This window comes from Lissotriton vulgaris, chromosome 1_2, assembly GCF_964263255.1.
Source record: "Lissotriton vulgaris chromosome 1_2, aLisVul1.2, whole genome shotgun sequence".
NCBI lineage: Eukaryota > Metazoa > Chordata > Amphibia > Caudata > Salamandridae > Lissotriton > Lissotriton vulgaris.
This window is the reverse complement of record NC_141686.1, coordinates 290641687-290660739: the sequence shown is the minus strand read 5'-3', so window position 1 is coordinate 290660739 and position 19053 is coordinate 290641687. Positions and strand designations below refer to the sequence as shown.

Below are 19053 nucleotides of genomic sequence, written 5' to 3'. Positions count from 1 at the left end.
GCAGGAGTTGAACAGTTTGCATACCCACTGGGGTTTAACAAGTCTTCATTTGACAACGCAATGAGCAAACTCACGAGAGGAATACCTGTGTGCACTACTGGGACCATAAAGCTCTGCGAGGAGCCAACGCCCACAGGGGCGGGAGTCAGGTTGAAATAAAAGTGCACAACGTTGCCTTGCGTTGTTTTGACAATCCATGCCTATGAAAAAGTGCTAGGAAGCACGAAACGCGTCGGCGATTTGGGAACTATTTTCATGCAAGGTGCTATACTATGCTGTGACTTCCTGGAATAAACAGAATAAGAATACCTACCTTTGTGTGGCTTCTCTAAGGGGGCAACTCTTTTGTGATATATATAAATATATATATATATTTTTATTTTTTATTTTTAAGGACACGATGGACTGTGATGGGGAGTGTCAGTGCATTGATTTGGCCTTCTGGTACATCCCAAACTGCCTTTTGCGAGTACCCATGGTTTAGACTGTTTGATTGGCTTTGGTTTGGCTGTAAAGGAAAGCTTCACAATCCCAACATCCGTATTTAATATAGTTTATCATCAAGCAAGGCCACATTTTTAGGATTAGCTCAAACCAATCCTTTGGTTATTCAAGTGAACTATTAGTGTCTTTAGAATTACACATACAAGGAGAGACTACTAAAGTTGGCTCTGGTAAAGTCTGCAGATTTCAATTGCTTTTTTAAAGTTTAAAAACGGAATGTGCTGTGCTGAAAGGAAATTATTCAGTGGATAGTATCTTCTGAATTGAACAGTGCATATTCTCATCTTGAACGAGGTGTTACTTGGGGATTAAAAACAATTAAATAACCAGTAATTCATAGTGGAAGCACGAACTGTATGTAGGTCAACGGCATGAACTTTGACATTCCTGACTAAACAGTATTAGCCTATGAACACATCAGTGCTCACTGAAAGATTTTAAACAGCTCAAATCCCACAGCCATGGGTTGAAAAAATGAGACCCAACCTCCTGTTAATCATTTTAAAGGATCAAAGTGTAAATGGACTGGCGGGATGTCGTGCAAATTAGTGAAAGTGCTAGCAAAGCTGAAATACTTTGACTCCGGAAACCAAATTAAGACCATCGCTCTACAACATAGGTCTTCAAACATTTTCATGCCCATACGCTTCTCAAAGGTTTGTAGGCATAAGTACCCCCTCCTGACAAATTTCTAGACCCTGGTACTCCTCACTGACAGCCATAAATGCCCCCAATTCCCACAGCAAATCATTTTTACGGTTGGGAAATATTAAAGGTCCAGGAGCGTGGTGAGCATGGTCAGAGGTGTAGCTAAAAATAAAGGGACTCATTTATGCGGAATTGGTGTAGGACAGCGCCGCAAGTCCTCTTGCTGTGTCGCCTCATGCCATTGTGAAAAGGCAGGAATGCACCATATTTATGAAATTCAGTGCATTCCTGTCCTTTCCCCTTGTGTTGGAGCACAAATTGCTACCTAGCACCAACATTGTTTTTGTGCAAGAAGGGGCACCTTCCTTCACAAAATCAATTCAGAGAAGTGTTCCTCTTTTTGTGTGAGCTGCAGAATGCAGCACAAATTGAAAGAGGAAAGAAACGAGGAGAAATTAAAAACCTTCTCCCCGGTTAAGCCTCCACTGGAGAGGTGTATGTGTTGGCACTGCCCAGGTTTGTGATTTGGTAGATCTGGGGCAGCATCAAAATCTTAGGTACTGCATGGAACTCTCATGCAAAGCCCATGTAACACCTCCTTGACGCAGAATAAGGCAACGCAATGACTTGTGCTGCTTTGTCTTATTCCATACTTATGAGGCCATGCAAAGCCATGCAGAGAGACTTTGACCTGCCTCATAGGTATGGTTGAGATGCTTTTGATGCCAGAATATATATATAAAAAAAAAGTGATGCTCTGGCAGCGACTCAAATAAGCCCCAAAATATTCTGTATGTTTTTTAAGTCTTTCACAATCAGTTACCTACATATAAAATGGGCAACAAATTTAGAAAAAAATTATTATTACTCCGTGGGAAATGCACTGTAGCACATTATGAAACCTATATTAGTTAACGCACTGCAGAGGTCTGTGTGTAACCAGAGAGCCACAGAATTAAATCTTGGTTGGTGCAGTAGAGAATAGTGACATGTGTATTTCTAGTGCTACGAGGTCCGCTTGTGACAGAAAGCACTGAATATTTTATATGTGCATTAAACAGTATAAGATAGGATACAAAATGTGTAGATAGTTTTACTATAAAATGGAGCTTCCAAGGTGTAGATTTTAGTAATACCAAAGCATATAGTAGTGAAGTAGTGTGGCTCACTGGTTAGAGGCGGCAGACCCGAGAGCAGAGGACGGCCCGGGACCAGGGTTCGATTCCCGGCGCGGCAGGTTTTTGGACCAGGGTCAGCGGACTCGATAATTCTCTCGCCTCGGTGCCCACTCTGAGCAGCGATCACACTCGGCAACTCTGGGCATTAGCTTGCCTCATCTTCACTAACGGCCCCACCAGACCGCCGGGGATGCCTGGTCTCACCCTGGAGATACCCAGTAAGGGACCATCTCTCAGGGAAGCCAGGAAGGGTTTCGCAGCGGTCTAAGCGCCAGGACGCCTACGGGTAGCAGTGCGCTATATAAATGCCTACACATTTACATTTACATATGTAGTGCATTTTTATTTTTTACATAACTGTCCCTCAACACCTTCTTATGGGTACTAACGGCAGTGTAAATACAGTTACGATTAAAAGCATGCACTTCAGAGCACAGTTAACCCTTTGCATTACCACTAAACAAAACAAGCCTTTGCAATGCAACAGGTCTCGCATTAGGAAAGTTTGAGCTATTGGTATTGTAAATGACCATTTTTTTATTGATGTGTTGGTTTTGAAAATAGCGAAATTAATAGTTTCGTCATTCACAATTGCAATAGTTCTAACTTTCTCAAATGTGACACCTATAGCATTTGTAATGCAAAGCGTGTTGTATTTACGTGACTTAGATGTATTGATATTGCAAATAATTGCTTTTATTATTTTTTAGAATAATTAATACTTAAATAAAAGTTATTGTAATTTATAATGGCAATTGCTTAAACATTTGTAAATAACTTTTGTGAAGATTATGTTCAGTGTATTTTATTGGGACGAAAATCCAAGAACAGAAGTGAAATATTAACATCTTTGTGGCATTTGTAATAAAGCTTGAAACATTGAGATAACATTTGAACCAGTTGTTGAATGGTTGCACAGATTGATGCTGTGGTGGCGATGAGTGATGTTGTGGCGGCGACGAGTGATACTGTGGCGTTCAGTGATGCTGTGGTAGCGCATAGTGATGTTGTGGTGCCCCCGAGTGATGCGGTGGTGGTGCTGAGTGATGCTGTGGTGATGCGATAGATAGTTGTGTGTGGGGTTGTGTGTGGGGTTGTGTGTATTGTGTTTCGGGTTGTGTGTGGTTAAGTGTGGGGGGGGTTGGGAGTGTGGGGGGTTGTGTGTGGGGGGGTCGTGTGTGTGGGGGGGTTGTGTGTGGGGGGTAGTGTGTGTGGGGGGTAGTGTGTGTGGGGGGTAGTGTGTGGGGGGGTCGTGTGTGTGGGGGGGGTCGTGTGTGTGGGGGGGGTCGTGTGTGTGGGGGGGGTCGTGTGTGTGGGGGGGGTCGTGTGTGTGGGGGGGTCGTGTGTGTGGGGGGGTCGTGTGTGGGGGGGGGTCGTGTGTGGGGGGGGTTGTGTGTGGGGGTTAGTGTGTGGGGGGGGTTGTGTGTGGGGGGGTTGTGTGTGGGGGGGGTTGTGTGTGGGGGGGGTTGTGTGTGGGGGGGGGTTGTGTGTGGGGGGGGTGTGTGTGGGGGGGGTTGTGTGTGGGGGGGGTTGTGTGTGGGGGGGGTTGTGTGTGGGGGGGTTGTGTGTGTGGGGGGGTTGTGTGTGTGGGGGGGGTTGTGTGTGTGGGGGGGGTTGTGTGTGTGGGGGGGGGTTGTGTGTGTGGGGGGGGTTGTGTGTGTGGGGGGTTGTGTGTGTGGGGGGGTTGTGTGTGTGGGGGGTTGTGTGTGTGGGGGGTTGTGTGTGTGGGGGGTTGTGTGTGTGGGGGGGTTGTGTGTGTGGGGGGTTGTGTGTGTGGGGGTTGTGTGTGTGGGGGTTGTGTGTGTGGGGGTTGTGTGTGTGGGGGTTGTGTGTGGGGGGTTGTGTGTGTGGGGGTGTGTGTGTGTGGGGGTGTGTGTGGGGGGGTGTGTGGGGGGGTGTGTGTGTGGGGGGGTGTGTGTGTGGGGGTGTGTGTGTAGGGGGGGTGTGTGTGGGGGGGTGTGTGTAGGGGGGGTGTGTGTAGGGGGGGTGTGTGTGGGGGGGGTGTGGGGGGGTGTGTGTGTGTGGGTGTGTGTGTGTGTGGGGTTGTGTGTGTGTGGGGTTGTGTGTGTGTGGGGTTGTGTGTGTGGGGGGGGGGGGGTGGTTGTGTGTGTGTGGGGTTGTGTGTGTGGGGGGGTGTGTGGGGGGTGTGTCTGTGTGGGGGGTGTGTGTGTGTGGGGGGGGTGTGTGTGTGGGGGGGGTGTGTGTGGGGGGGGTGTGTGTGTGGGGGGTGTGTGTGTGGGGGGGGGGGTGTGTGGGGGGGGGGGTGTGGGGGGGGGGGTGTGTGGGGGGGTGTGTGTGTGGGGGGTTGTGTGTGTGGGGGGTTGTGTGTGTGGGGGGTTGTGTGTGTGGGGGGGTGTGTGTGGGGGGGTGTGTGTGTGGGGTTGTGTGTGTGTGTGGGGTTACGTGTCCATCCGAGTGAATCTGGACATAGAAATGATTTTCAGTAAAGCAAGAGCGTTTGGTTCATAGACCCACTCGCCAGCAGAGAGCCAAGTGAAAACCTCAGAGAAAAGATGTTCACATTCAGGTCAAAGAGCACAAATTGCAATGTATTTATATGGCTTGGTTTTGGTATTTTTGCAGTTTGTATGCGATTTAATGAAATATTGTTCCTTATCTCTTACCGATACTAGATTACAATCAGTGCTTTATTCGAGGGTTTGCATATAGCAATAATGAATGATCAATGCTAAAACCGACGGAGATGGTCTTTGGTAAAGACTCTCCAATTCGTACATTTATGATCAATCAGGAAGAAAATAATACTTTGGAGCCTCACTGGTTAAATGTACTTCGTTATACGTGCAAAGTCATGTTACACCGGAGACAATTCATCCGGTACTTCAAGAGGGTGCTCGGAGTACAGCAAGATGCCAAACATTTGACTTATCTTTTTGAGGTCTGATGCCTTGATGTGAGAGCGCCTTCTAGGAAGACGCTGACATTGTACCTAGTAATGTACAACACTGTTCTATTGACCTCTTAATAGAAAGTGGTGCTTTTAAAGCCCTAGTGTGAACACAAACGAAACTCAAAACTGAAACAAGCTACTTGTTGGAGAAGCCGTAGTTGGATGTATGTTCCTTGAAAAACTTTAGTGCAATGGAAGTTAAGTTTGCAATTCAAGACTGCTGAAATTCTGCTGGTATGGTAACAAGTGAACCTACAACTTCAGCCCATTGCACTTGTGACCTTGCAAAACATCAGGAAGTCTTAATCGGGGACGTTAATGTGTACAAGTAACACAGGACACCACCCCATGTGCAGTACATGCAGTCTGTGCTCTGTGCATAAAAAGTGTAGAGTCTCAAACTGTATTCTGCAGCCATACATGCAGTCTCCTTCTGTACCACCATTAGCCTTTGCAGGCCCTTCATGTGCCATCTTGTCACTGCCGAGATTAGAGGTTTTTATGATTTCCTGATATTTTGGAAGCTAGTTTGTAAGTGAACTCGAAAATAACTCAATTTACCCTAAATATAAGCCACACACAAATTGACTTATAAAGTAGGTCTTGTAAAGGAAAGAAAAAAAATATTTTAACATTTTAGAAAATTCAATGCAAGGTGTTGAATGTAAATAGCAAAAAAAGATTTTAAACAGATTGCAAAAATGTGCTCTGCATTTTCTGATAAAGTTGCATTTTAAACCAGATTTCTTATCCACTCACTTGCACGCTCAAGTGAGTCTTACGTTTTTTTTATTATAAGCATTATCAAACGGATGTCTGGTCAAGAGCACTAAACTTGCATTTTAACAGTTTTCCTTTTTTGATGTCATAAAGTAACACAAACGAACTGCCATAAACATTTGTTTTCCAAGCACAATATTACTTTTGACTCTGAATAATGTGTATGCAAGTTTGAAAAGTACAAACAAATCTACATCTGTAACCAGAATAGTCCTGGGACTGTCTTTGCAAATTTGTCAAGTGAAATACTTCACGTACATAAGGTCCGTTTTAAGCTACCCACACAATGCCATTGTGAAGAATATCTGATAACAGCAGTTTTTAACGGTCACCATTCATATACCGCACACAGTGCCCTCTGGTGTTTTAATTTAAGATGTGGTCAGACTCGGTCGTTACAATTTACTGACCTCAGAATGATGAAAGGATGAGTTAGCCCGGCTCCCAGAGAAAACCAACAGCAAGTGCACCTTAGCCCCATTCCTAAGCTTCTGACTTCGAGGTTATACACAAGGTAGGTGGCTCAAAGCTTTGACTAAAGTGCGCAGGTCAAGCTTGCGATTTGCATTAGCTAGTTCACACATTTGTGGTATCGCGTTTACTTATGATAAAATGGACCGGCAATTGCATATGATGATGAATCCAGTGTAAACATTTTGCATGTTTCGCGTTAGAAATGGTTTTGCATGCCTATAGAAATGCCTCATACTGCAAACGGCTGACCTTCAGCAACTTGGAAAGAGTTGCAGGCAAGCACCCCTCCTCCAAGAAAGAAGTCAACATTTGTTTTTCACATTAAATGCTGTTTAGTCGCCCCTACAACAGGAAAAATGATGCCTGGGATGCGCTTTTTTTTTTTAATCAATGTATAACAACCGCGGGGTCTAACAGAAAATAACAAAGACTTTGAGACACACATAACTAAGTAACCAAAACGTTAGTATATCTCCCAGGTTCATTAATATATACAGACTCCCCAGTTAATCTCCAAAAGCCGGTGTTGCCCCTCTAAAATAGGACTTTGGGACGATTTGCACTCAAAATGAATCACTGCTAATGCAGCAAGGTTTACTGCAAGAAAAACAAGTACAGCAAAACCAGAATGCTGACAAGAACCTGAGGCTGCCTCTGCTCGACACAGTGACCTTGCTGCACAGCATAGCCCTCTTTCCGTGAAGTTATATGGATGTGGGGTAGAGCTGGAGTGGGCGACAATATGCACGGATTACCTCCTCGGTGTGTGCTTCCCCTGTCTAAAGTGATTTGGATGATTGCTTAACCCACTCACTCCCCGGGACGTTCATGGCTTAATCCTCCTCCCTTACCAGTGTTTGCATCCAGCCTAACGGCAGATATACTCAAGCATACTGTGATCCTTGGCAAATCCCAAATTCACCGTGTCCAATTAATATGTGTCTGTACTTCAACAGGTGCCCATGTAAAGCTCTCTCAGGCAAGTCGAGTTTGCGCTAAATAAAACTTAAAAAATCAAAATTAAGCTCCACTTACATAAATGCCACATTGTAAGACGAGAGGCTAGGAGCAAAGTACATGCACATTCACAGTCTGCTTGTGAAAATGGCTGCGTTCGTGTCGGAGGGTGGAAGCAGCAACAGCCATAATGCAACTTTTTAAAACAAGGAGCAAGGGGTGGGTGGTGACAACACTGAGGAAAGCTGTATGGCAAAAAACTCAAAAGAAAAAACTAGAGAGAAGGGGAGCGTGATAAGCGTGAGGCGAGAGACGGCCTGGCGGGCGTCAAAGTGAAAGCCGTGGGCAGTGAATAAATTTGGGGAGGAGAAATGCCTGAGGCACAGCACACGCTGGGGCATGCCTGTAGGAGGGAGGCTAGTGGATTTGATGTGCACGCGCTTTTTAGGTCAATGCCCTGGCGCATTGAGCTTGCTTTTCGCGGGCTCAGCATCAAATCGCCAGATGGTTAAGCTCTGGTTAAGCCCCAATATCTCGCAAGCTCAATGCGCAAGCGCACTGACAGGCTCGACCTAAAAATGTATCACAAATCTTGGAGTGATTCCATCAATTAAAGCCAGAATCGCTCCCAAGCACCCTATACATTTGCAGAGTAACTAGTAGTGCACATTTGTATTTCATCAGGCACACTGGTGCAAAAGCTTTTCACAGCACAGGAGACTCATTGAAACTTCAGCTGAAGCATTTTAAAGATCAAAATTAGCCGTCCCGGGACGGTTGTCTTTTTCCAAAACGAAAGCAAACATTTTGGATTCCAGGCACAGATGAGGCTGTGGAATGTTAAGCAACCTTCCTAGGACTCCACAGATTGTAGACCTCTGCTCTACGAGGAGAAGGCGCCCCTCAGCCAGGTGTGTTTAAAGGTCCAAGAGGGCCAGAATCACTGCAGGCAAGATTCCCACTTAAATTACATTTAGTTAAAATAAATTAAACTCAGACAGGAGGAATTATCAAAAAGGTAGAGAGCTGGCTTTACTGGAACCACTCTGGACACCCCTTGCAGGACAATGTAAGAAGCTACATTCGGCCAGGTTTTAGTAACACAATCGAGTAGCATCAAATCACACTTCTAGGGCAGTGTGTGGGGCTGTAGAGGGACTTCATTTTACACGTTTCACAGGTTCAACTATTAGAATTTTAAAAAACAAATATGAAGCATCTGAGCAAATTTGAAAGACAATGATTCTTCTTCATGACAGTCGTGTATTCCAGCACATTCCCTCCCAGGTGGAGGAGCGTCGGGGGTACTCAATAGTTAACACTGTCACAGGAAGATATACTCTCAGTGGAAGTCAGTCATATTAGCACTTTGCTTACTACAAGGCCACCAGTTGCATTTAAAAAAAGAGGATAAACTTACAGGAACAAGTAGTGCATGTAAGTACATGGTATTTCTATAGCCCAAACAGCAGTAGAACTAATGAGAATGATGCTTCCTGCAGAGAAACGCCTGTGTAGCATTTATTAGACTTTATTCCCACTGATGATTATGTTCCTCAATGGAGGATCATAAATAGTAGCTATCCACCTCCTAAGAAGCATCCGCTTTACGTTCATGAGACTATACCCATACATGAATATTTGCATCGAAGGAAATCATGCAACTAGTAGCTTTTCTTTGTACAAGTACCCTTCTGTGATCATTTGGCAATGCCCCAGAGGGAGTATTTTTCCTCAATGTAGAAGGTTTGAAACTAGCACCCGCTGCTTAAGACGACCCTTCTGTGTTGCGTTCTTAGTGGAAAGCCATACAACAGTATTTGCCACAAATCCTCTGCAGGCTTCCTACAAGGTTATAGCTACAGCTTTTCGATAAATCCAAGTGCATGGTATTAAAGGGAGGACATGGACATGTAGGGAGCAGGGCATTTACTGTTGGACTGATCTCCAAAAGGCTATTCCAATTCAGATTTTTTTAGCGCTATTGGTAGCTCAGATGTGGGATACCTCAAGAGACTGCTCCATGGTTTCCACAAGGCTGCTCCATGGTTTCCACAAGGCTGCTACCTCCGAGTGTTGCTAGGTTTTCCACTTCTGGATTCCCCAGAGTCAAAACATGCAACTAGAGCCAATTCAGTACATTTACGCCAAAATATACAGTTATCAGCAACCACGATCCATTTGCCTGTCGCACGCCCTGCATGAGCCCACCCAAACATCCGCTGAATGCCAAAGGCATATCTTGTCTGCACTTTATTTCACTGCAGAGCAGAAGTCAACGTTAAAACCCTTCATCTTTCACATGGGTATCTCCAAATTCGGGAAGTGGCCCCAGCAATCCATTTCTAACTCAATATATCAATCACTTTTCAGAAATATATTGCTTCCACTGAAGATGGCTTTACAAGGCGATGTAAGTCCGCAAAACATGCAGGAAGCAAAGGTCTCCAGATCATATGCTTTATTAAGGAGCACTATTATAATGACATCTATACACTATCAATCACTTTGAGTCTTTCACATTGGGCTGGCTGATTGTTAGTTAAGATGTTCTGTCAATCAACACCACTGTTGATACGGATCTTACTGCCTGCCCTGCAGGGTCATGGTATATTGTTATAATAAACTAAAGTCAAAATAAATGGATTGACCTCATGAGGCCAAGGCAACAGGTCACGATTGGAAACTGCCTTAAAGGCTAAACAAAAAGCTATAGAACCATTAATCCACTGAGCTTTTTTAATCAACGTGCCACATCTCCCAAGTGGAACAAGCCTTTGCAAAGGCAAACGGTCTTGCCTATGCAAGAGCTATTTGGTTTGCCAATGTGTTTTAGCTAGCCCTGTTGTAGAGTGGAGTGGAAAAGACAGGCACAGTGGTATAGGTGTAGAGGTGAATCAGGTCAGAATAGAGCACAGCAGGCCAGAGCACAGTGGCATAGAGTGGCACCGGGTAGAGTGCATTCGCACAGAGGAGAGTGGCGTAGAGTGCTGTGGCAGAGAGGAGCAGAGGGGCATAGAGTGCAGTAGCGTAGAGTAGATTGTTTCAGAGTAGAGTGAAGTGGCTTAGGGTAGAGTGGCATAGATTGTAATTTCATAGAGTGCAAGCAGTGGCAGAATATATTATTGAGGCTTACAGTGGATTGGTGTAGTGCTGGGGCGTAGAATTGAGTTTTACAGAGTAAAGTGTACATTCGCAGAGTGACATAGAGTGGAGTAGTGCAGAGAACGTTTGAATGGCCTAGTCTGGAGTGGTTTAGAGCGCAGTGGAGAAGAGTGCGGTGATGTGGAGTAGAGTGTATTGGCACAGAGTGAAGTGTCAGAGTGCAGTTACATAGAGTGGAGTATGCCTTTACAGACGACACAATGTCAATTGAAATGACCAATTACATTTGCACAGACCAAGCTTTACTCAAAAATATACAGAGCACAAACGATAACATGGGGAAGTGGCATCACCTAGTGTAATAAGTTGTTTTGATCGCCATTAAAGTATTCAATTCCAACACTCGAGAATTTGATAAAATGTGTTTCATTTATGGTCCCAATTCTAATATATTCAGAAATACTTGCACAGTTCATTCAACTGTTGGTGTGCTAGAAATTACCCTTTCCTTCCTCCAGCATCAGGCTAGATTGTCACATAAATCCTCTCACTTTGAAGTAAAAAAGCAAAGTAACGTCAAGCTCCCTCGAAGACAGAGGGTGACATCGGACATTGGTCTTTGAATGCACAGAAAATGTGACTAGATCAGATCAAGATTCCCAGGCCTTTTTACAGAAAGGAGCACCAGTTGAAGAATACCAAGGGAGTTGGAGTGAAAAGGCTTTGCTCCTTGGGAGGGACCAACTCACGCTGGACAGCCTAAGACAAATCAAGGCAGCAAACAGAAAGCCAGAAATTTGGTTTACAAACCACAAATCCAAATGGTAGGCAACGGGCGGAATGCACTCTCAGGAAGATTTCGAAATGTTCTCTAGATGTCTTTAGCAGACCAAACAGCTGTGCTGTCTGGCAGACTTCAGCCAAAAAATTAACGGATGGCAAGTACACTTAAAAAAATAATAAAAAACACGGACGCGCAGCGTGTTCAGATAGCCCAAACTGGTAATACCCCATTAACGAAGGACCAAAGCTGAAGTCAAATCTCAAAATGGTTTAAAGAGGAAAGTGCGCGCGCGCTGCCTTCAGATTTATCTAAAAGAAACCTTTAGCTAGAACACCATAGGAGAGTTCTAGACAGAGTAACAGAAGAGGTCTGGGAGTTGAACACGCTAATTAGTTTCTATAAAAAGGTGTGGGACGTACAAGTTTACCAAGTTTCACATTAAACAAATGCTGTACTTTAAACAAAACTGTCTTTGTACCTATTAAACAAATAAAACTAATTACAGGACACTATACAAACAGAGCAGCAGAAAGGAATCATGAAACCAGGCCAAGACCATTTTCAATTCGTTTGCACTCTCTACTTGCGCCTACCATACGTATACAAAGAAAATCAACACCAAGCCTCACTCAGTGTGAGCCTCATCGTAGTTGGTTTCAATGATGCTGTAAAATTAAATGATTGTCACACCCAAATTGTTTTTCAGTTAGACGGAGTTTTAAACTTTGACAAACGACCCGTGCAATTGTATTTGGAAAGAGGCGGAATGAGGGGTGACAGCTAATTATAGTGGGTGGTGTAGTAGAATACTCGGAGGCTTCCAGTGTATAACTGGTGTACAACAGGTGGCAGGTGATGCTTTTCTCCAAATGGACGTGTCATGGTGAACTGGGGCTGGTGTAGTCACAGCTGTCAAATAGCCTTGTCTCCTTGCATGGCAGAGATACGCTAGACTAAATAAATGTTGCTGCGCACACCTTTTCTTTAAATTGAAAACTACAAACTTTATAACAAACTTAACTTGTATGCGTGCACTCCAGAAAGAGGTTACCTTCCCCTTCACAATTGAAAAATATGAGCAAGTGACTTCACCCGAAGTCTGGTTGAACAGCGTGAATTTAACTCATCCCATTTTATTATACAACGAAACAATGCAACACTGTTAATACTGTTGTCTATTACTGGTTTAATGTCCTGAAACATTTATTTTGCTATCCACAATAGTGATTAGTTATGAAATTGCTACTCAATCTGTTTGTTTCAATATACAACATCAACAGAACAATATTCTGGATTCCAAATGAATTCAACATCCAAAAATAAATGTGACCCAATGCATTTCGGGATCAATCCCTTCTTCTGGGGCCTCTGAAAAGAATTGTGAGATATTTTTAATCAAACATAATATATTACTGTACTAAGATATAGGGATAGCTACCACATCGCCAAAATAGCGCACAAACATTGCAAAGCTGAAACGGAGCCCATGAAAACTCATGATGGTGAAATCACTGCATGCTGTGTAGCAAACTATGATCAAAATATAGCGCAGTGATCAAATTAACCCCTTCTACGTGGCAGGAATTCTGATGCAGAGAGTTGGTGTGCAGGCGCTTCTGTGCTCGTTACTGAACCGCACCATCATGAGCCACAGGTGGTGTGTGTGCTCATGGCGGCGTGGTTCCGTTATAACCACGCCCGCACATCAATTCGTCCTCATCAGTGCCGCGTGGGTGGAGCAGCCGCAGCATGACAACCATGCCATCATGAGCACACGCTGCCCGTGTCTCATGACAGCGTGGTTCCGTCACGAGAACGGTAGAGGTTGAAAACAGACCAAAGCCCATAAACACCCACCATGCAAAAGCAAAAATGAATCAACGAGTGAAGAAAGAAAATCACGTGACCACAAATTTCCAAACCCCTTTATTGTTTCACCAAGCCAAGACTCAATGGTTGGAGAAATCGCAAACTTACTGGATGCCTGTAAACCACTGACAATCATGATAAAGAAACGTTTGTAATGTGCCTTGAAACACTGTAGAGAACAAGATAGCAATCCTACTTATTCCTGTGGGTATTATGGATTAGTATTCATGTTGGCTTGCTATCTTGTTCTCTGCAGTGTTTCAAGACACATCATAAACGTTTCTTTATCGTGATTGTCAGTGGTTTACAGACATCCAGTAAGTTTGTGATTTCTCCATACATCGAGTCTTGGCGACAATAAAGGGGCTTGGAAATTTGTGGGCACATGACTGATCAGTTTTTTCTGCACTCTATTAACTTTTGCATGTTGGGAGTTTATGGGCTTTTGTCTGTTTTTAATTTGGTCACAGCGCTATATATTTTTTTTTTTTGTGGCATACTTGTATAGCGCGACCTGTCACCACCAAGGGCATCCTGGCGCTTTGACCCATAATCCAGCGAAAACAGTAGCTCAGCCTATCCTGGGAAAAAGGTAAGTTTTCAGAGCCTTTCTAAAAGCTAGGAGATCTTCAAGGCTTCTCAAGGATATTGGCAGAGAGTTCCAGAGTTTGGCTGCCGCTACTCTGAACGAGCGGCCGCCCATCCTCACTCTCTGGAATCGCGGGACTACCAGTAGCCTGGACGACGAGGAGCGTAGAGCTCGAGATGGACGATACCAGGCAAACATTCGCCGCAAAGGGATGGGGCCCAGGCCATGAATAGCCCTGAACACAATACACGCTGCTTTGTAGCGCACCCGCAGATGGACCGGCAGCCAATGAAGTTCTCGCAGCGCTGCCGTAGAAGAGCTATGGTAGGGGCGAGAGAGGGCGAGTTTGGCAGCAATATTTTGCACCCTTTGCAACTTGCCCAGAAGTGTTACCGGGGCCTCCAGAAGTAGTGCGTTACAATAGTCAAGTCGACTTAGGATGGTACAACGCACTACTTCTGGTCTGGCTTGCTCAGATCATGCTACACAGAATGCAGTGATTTCACTATCATGAATTTTCATGGGCTCAGTTTCAGCTTTGCCATCTTTGTGTGCAATTTTTGTAATGTGGCAGCCATCTCTGTATATCAATACCGTAATATAACAGGTTTGATTAAAAATACCTCACTTTTTTTTCCAGAGAGGCCCCTGAAGGAGGGATTCATAATGCATTGGACGACATTGATTTTTGGATGTTAAATTACTTAGGAATCTGGAATATTGTTCTGTTGATGTTGTATATATTGTAGCAAATAGATTGATTAGCAATTTAATAACCAATTAATCGATATTGTGGAAAAAAAATGTTTCAGGACATTAAACCGAAGAGCAATTGACAACAGAATTAACATAGTATTGCATTGTTGTTTCATTGTATTTAATACGAAAATGGGACGAGTTAAATTCACGCTGTGCAACCAGATATCGGGTGAAGAGAGATACGCTAGGCCGTGCTTCTCATTCCAAGAATGAAACTCTGCCTGTAACAGAACGCCAAGTTATGTTGCCTAAATGGTCAGGGACTGCTTAAGGTGGTACAACCAATCAGCTACAGGCATTACTGGGTTGGGAGGGCTGTATGTGCACCTGAACTACAAAGGCGACGTAAGCAAACCATGACTGCAACGAACTGTCAGTGTGTTTTAGAGTCTCACTACCTCCACAAAAAAAAAAAAAGAATGTACAGAGTTTGTTGGAGGGACTAAAAAGGCAAAAATTACCCATCCTTCCTGACCCCAACACAAAAGTGTTGGGAGACCGAATCAAAACCATCAAACAAAGGTGACCCATGACTCACTGTCTTGGAGCTTTCGGTGTGCGTGAAATGTCAAGCCCCAGCAGAAACTCCACGGCAGACGTAACCCACTGGGCTAGAAAAAAGTGGCGACAAAAAAAGAACCACCACACCTTTATGAGCTGCCACCGTTTCAGAACACTACTCCAAATCTATAAAGGAAAAAAAATACATTTGACAGCAAAAAGGAGATGCCTGTAGCACAAGAGGAATGAAGAATGATCGAAGAATCTTTATTATTTAAGTTAATTAAAACCATAATTCCAATAAAATTAAACAGCCTGCAGGGGAGTCACTTCAACATCTGCTGCAAATACATTGATCATGCTTGATCTAGTATCTGCGGTGGACCGCAGATACTAGATACCAGGTATTGAGAGCATCATGCAGGGGAGTCACTTCAACATCTGCTGCAAATACATTGATCATGCTTGATCTAGTATCTGCGGTGGACCGCAGATACTAGATACCAGGTATTGAGAGCATCATGAATGCAACCAGCCTGCAAAACTGATTTTTGCCTTGAAGCCCACGGCCAATAGGGCACAACACGTGTCTGCTGTACCCTTTTCCGCAGATGCGACGAAAAATAAAACCAACGCACGTGAAACTTTAAAAGAATGCTTGAATTTTCTTTCTGAACTTTTGTTGACAAATCGTGAGGGCACTATTCTTCAGTTTTCCTCTATACTTACCCCACAGACTAGCCCGTCTCACATAGAACATACGAGAAACACTTTAAAAGTCAGTCTATATTCAATGGGACAGCTAGAGCGACACACAACACTAGATGCATGGTAGCTGATACATCAAATAAAGGAATAAGGCATTGGCTTCCTCCGCCCCATCTTCTGATAGGGAATAAAACATCTACCATCTAAACATCAACCACTCTGTCGGATTCCAACTTTACTTCCCAGAGTACTTTTGTCAAGAATGCGCAGTTCCTTTCACTGCTCTTCAAGTGGAGGTTTTCCAACCAGATCACCGATTGCTTGTCCGGTTACCCTAGCACCCCTTCAATATTTCATTCCAATATTCTCTGCACTGCTGCTCCGGTCAGTTTTAAATATAGCCTTTTAGTGTCACCTATCTTCGCACCTGACCCCTCTCATTCCAGGTACCCCTCGCTTCCGACTAACTTTCCATTAGAGCCCTCACGTTATTGTCCTATAACTAAGAGGCCTTTTAACGCTTGCTACCACATTCGTGGGTCACGCTATCCCATTAGCCCTTGTTATCCTTGCCCTACAGCTGTTGCACCAGTTCGCTCCTGTCACTCCGCCACCATGTCCTTTCAATGTCACGTGGCCTCTCCAACCCTCGTCCCTCTTTCTGCCGACTGAGGCATCCCCATTCCAAGCAACACTGATATTCTTTCCCTATTCCCCCTCTCTGCCCATTTCAAAAGTCGGATCACCCTTCTCTTATATCTCTGTAGTTATTCGTTCCCTTTCCAGTTCCTACTGTCATTTCCCTGGCACTCTTCTGCGTCTTCCTGTCGCTCTTGACTTAAACATTCCTTCTCCTGTTCCCTTACACTCCCACCCTCCAAGTGCTCTTTTCCCGCCTCCATGACGCCATTTCTATCTTCCTGTCATTTTCCGTACCCCCCTCCCCCATATCTTGGCCCTGAACGTATACTGGGGGTGCAACTAGATAAAAAGGGACGGCAGCACCAAACCGCCGAGGCCGGCCGTACGCATTTCCTTAACATCCCATCCGCACCACAGCTCTCTCCAGCCCACCCTCTGGTTGGAGGGGGGGATGAGTGTTCCTCCCAGGAGAGGTGAGGGTGGAAGGGTCAGAGGCACCCTTCCGAGAGGGCAGGGGTCAGGTTACCTTCCAGCAGCCGGCTGATGATGGAGTCGATGTTGAGTTTCTCGCCGTCGCCCATGATGGGTAGGTCGCTGTGGGTGGGGTAGTTTAACACTGGGGCGGGAGTGAACGAGCAGCCTCTCCGAGGGGCTCTGTGCAGCAGATCCCCACCGGCCTAGTTTCCGGCACTCTGATGTAGGTATGAGGGGGCAGAGGTGTAGGGCGGGGGTATCTGATGCCCTCCCTCCCGCGGCTCTCAGGGCTTCGGCGACAGGAAGAGGGAGTTTGCAAAGTCTGGGAGGGAGGCGGGGGGTGGGGGCGGGCGGTCGCTCCCTCCCTTTATCTCCCTCCTCCCACTTGGGATCCGGAAAAGGAAGTACAAGGAGCGTCGCGAGACCGGAAGGCAGCGCCACCTGACGTCCTGGAGGAAGCACTGCTGCACGCGATGGACAACGAGCGGCATGAGGAGCGCCACCAGCGTGGCTGGCAGCGCCTCCTGACGTGCTAGAGGAAGCACTGCTGCACGTGATGGACAACGAGCGGCAGGAGGAGCGCCACCAGCGTGACCAGCAGCGCCACCTGACGTCCTGGAGGAGGAAATACTGCAGGCACTGGACACGGAAAGGAGCGCCGCAGCGACTTCTGCTGGCGAGGTGGCGGTGCTGAGGCCAGTGGGCAACGGAAGAAGATGCTCTGCTGTTGGCTGCACAGCTGATGTTATAAACCTGGTACTGCAGCCACAGGAGAGCACGTGTGCAAGCCGCCTGTAGATGCCACAGTGTTGTCAGATTGGGCTATTTCCGGCACAACTGGGTGACATTTTTCCCAATTGTGCGGGGAAAACCCATGCCTGGAGGGGGCCTACTTTTTGGGCTTCTATTAAGCCTTTAGCAGAAATTACTGGCTGGGGCGGGCGCCGACCACGATGAGTCCATGGCGTGCGCCTATCAAAATGGCGCAGAAGGTCCATGGCAAATGAGCGTGCAGCGCGCGCTAACATCAGTGCAGCACAGTGCAAATCATTTGCGGAGGACTGTGGTATCTTGGTTTAGGTGCTATGTATCTTCCCCGCTTACCTGTCTTGCTGCTCAGCCAGTGTAGATGAATGGTGGAATGTTGGTATGTGTGATGTAATGATAGAATGTGGAGGATGCCTGGTGGATGGATGTCAGTTGAGAGATTGGGCTGAGCAGCAAGGGAGCTGCTCCTAGTGGGGCTTTCTATATTCCAGTACTTACGACCTGATCCTTCTGTAATCCTGTACTGAAGATCTAATAAACCTACTTAATCATCATACCTCGGCTACATCTATACTTATTACATTTGGCGACGATTGGATTGAACCTACTCTTCAAGAAACCTGACGAAACTTCAAGATTAAGATCTACAAGCAAGGTAAAATAATTTTTCAAAAGCAACTCAAGCTTACTGGCACCCAGACCAAGCCCCATCAGTGACCTGCCACCAGTCGCCCTCAACTCTGGATGGGCCAGTTACTGCCTGCATACAACTTAAGTATGCCAGTCCCTGCCTGTTCACAGCGTCACGCTTCTTCCTGCCTGCCTTTTCTTGCCATTGTGGGCACTACCTGTTCAGTGCAGATGAGCGTCAGGGACTACTGCAATTTCTATCTGCTCGCAGATCCTCTTGCCTACCCGACCTGCACTCTTTTAGTTTACGATTTTCATATCAGAAAAATTCTGTTGGATCTGCCTTGATACTTTGCTGCCTTCCTTCAGCCTTCAAAGAGCCAGAAGAAGGGAAGAAAATCAGAACAGGAAGAAGAAATACCTACCTGATCCTTGATCTGCGTCAGAGAGACGAAACAATAGGAAGAGACCCAGCGGAAACAAGTGGTTGTTTGCTGCCACATACTAGATGTTATTTTATGAGCACCACAGAGTTATTGAAGTCATCGACACATACGATCGTTATTTTATCAACATGGCATCAGTGTGAGCATAATAATGTTTTTCATCCCTCCTGTACTGCAATGGCTCACCGGCACCTACCAACTGTGAAAATGTATCTTCCGGTGAACTTATGCGTCTATTTAAGTTTATTGACTGGGACGGTGAGTTTTTCTTATACACTTTATTTCATGCTCAATGGCACTCTGATGTGTCTACGCTTCGGCAGTTG

At 45.4% G+C, this 19053-nt stretch overlaps 1 protein-coding gene across 1 annotated transcript in view; it reads right to left on the bottom strand.

Annotated features, from left to right (window-relative positions):
• Positions 1-17392, bottom strand: part of PPP1CA (protein phosphatase 1 catalytic subunit alpha) — a 199580-nt gene extending 182188 nt beyond the window's left edge. Inside the window, exon 1 of the mRNA XM_086953258.1 lies at positions 16936-17392. Coding sequence (XP_086809384.1) covers positions 16936-16990 — 55 coding nt within the window. The 5' untranslated portion in view covers positions 16991-17392. The remainder of the gene's footprint in view (positions 1-16935) is intronic.
• Between the last annotated feature and the right edge of the window lie 1661 nt (positions 17393-19053).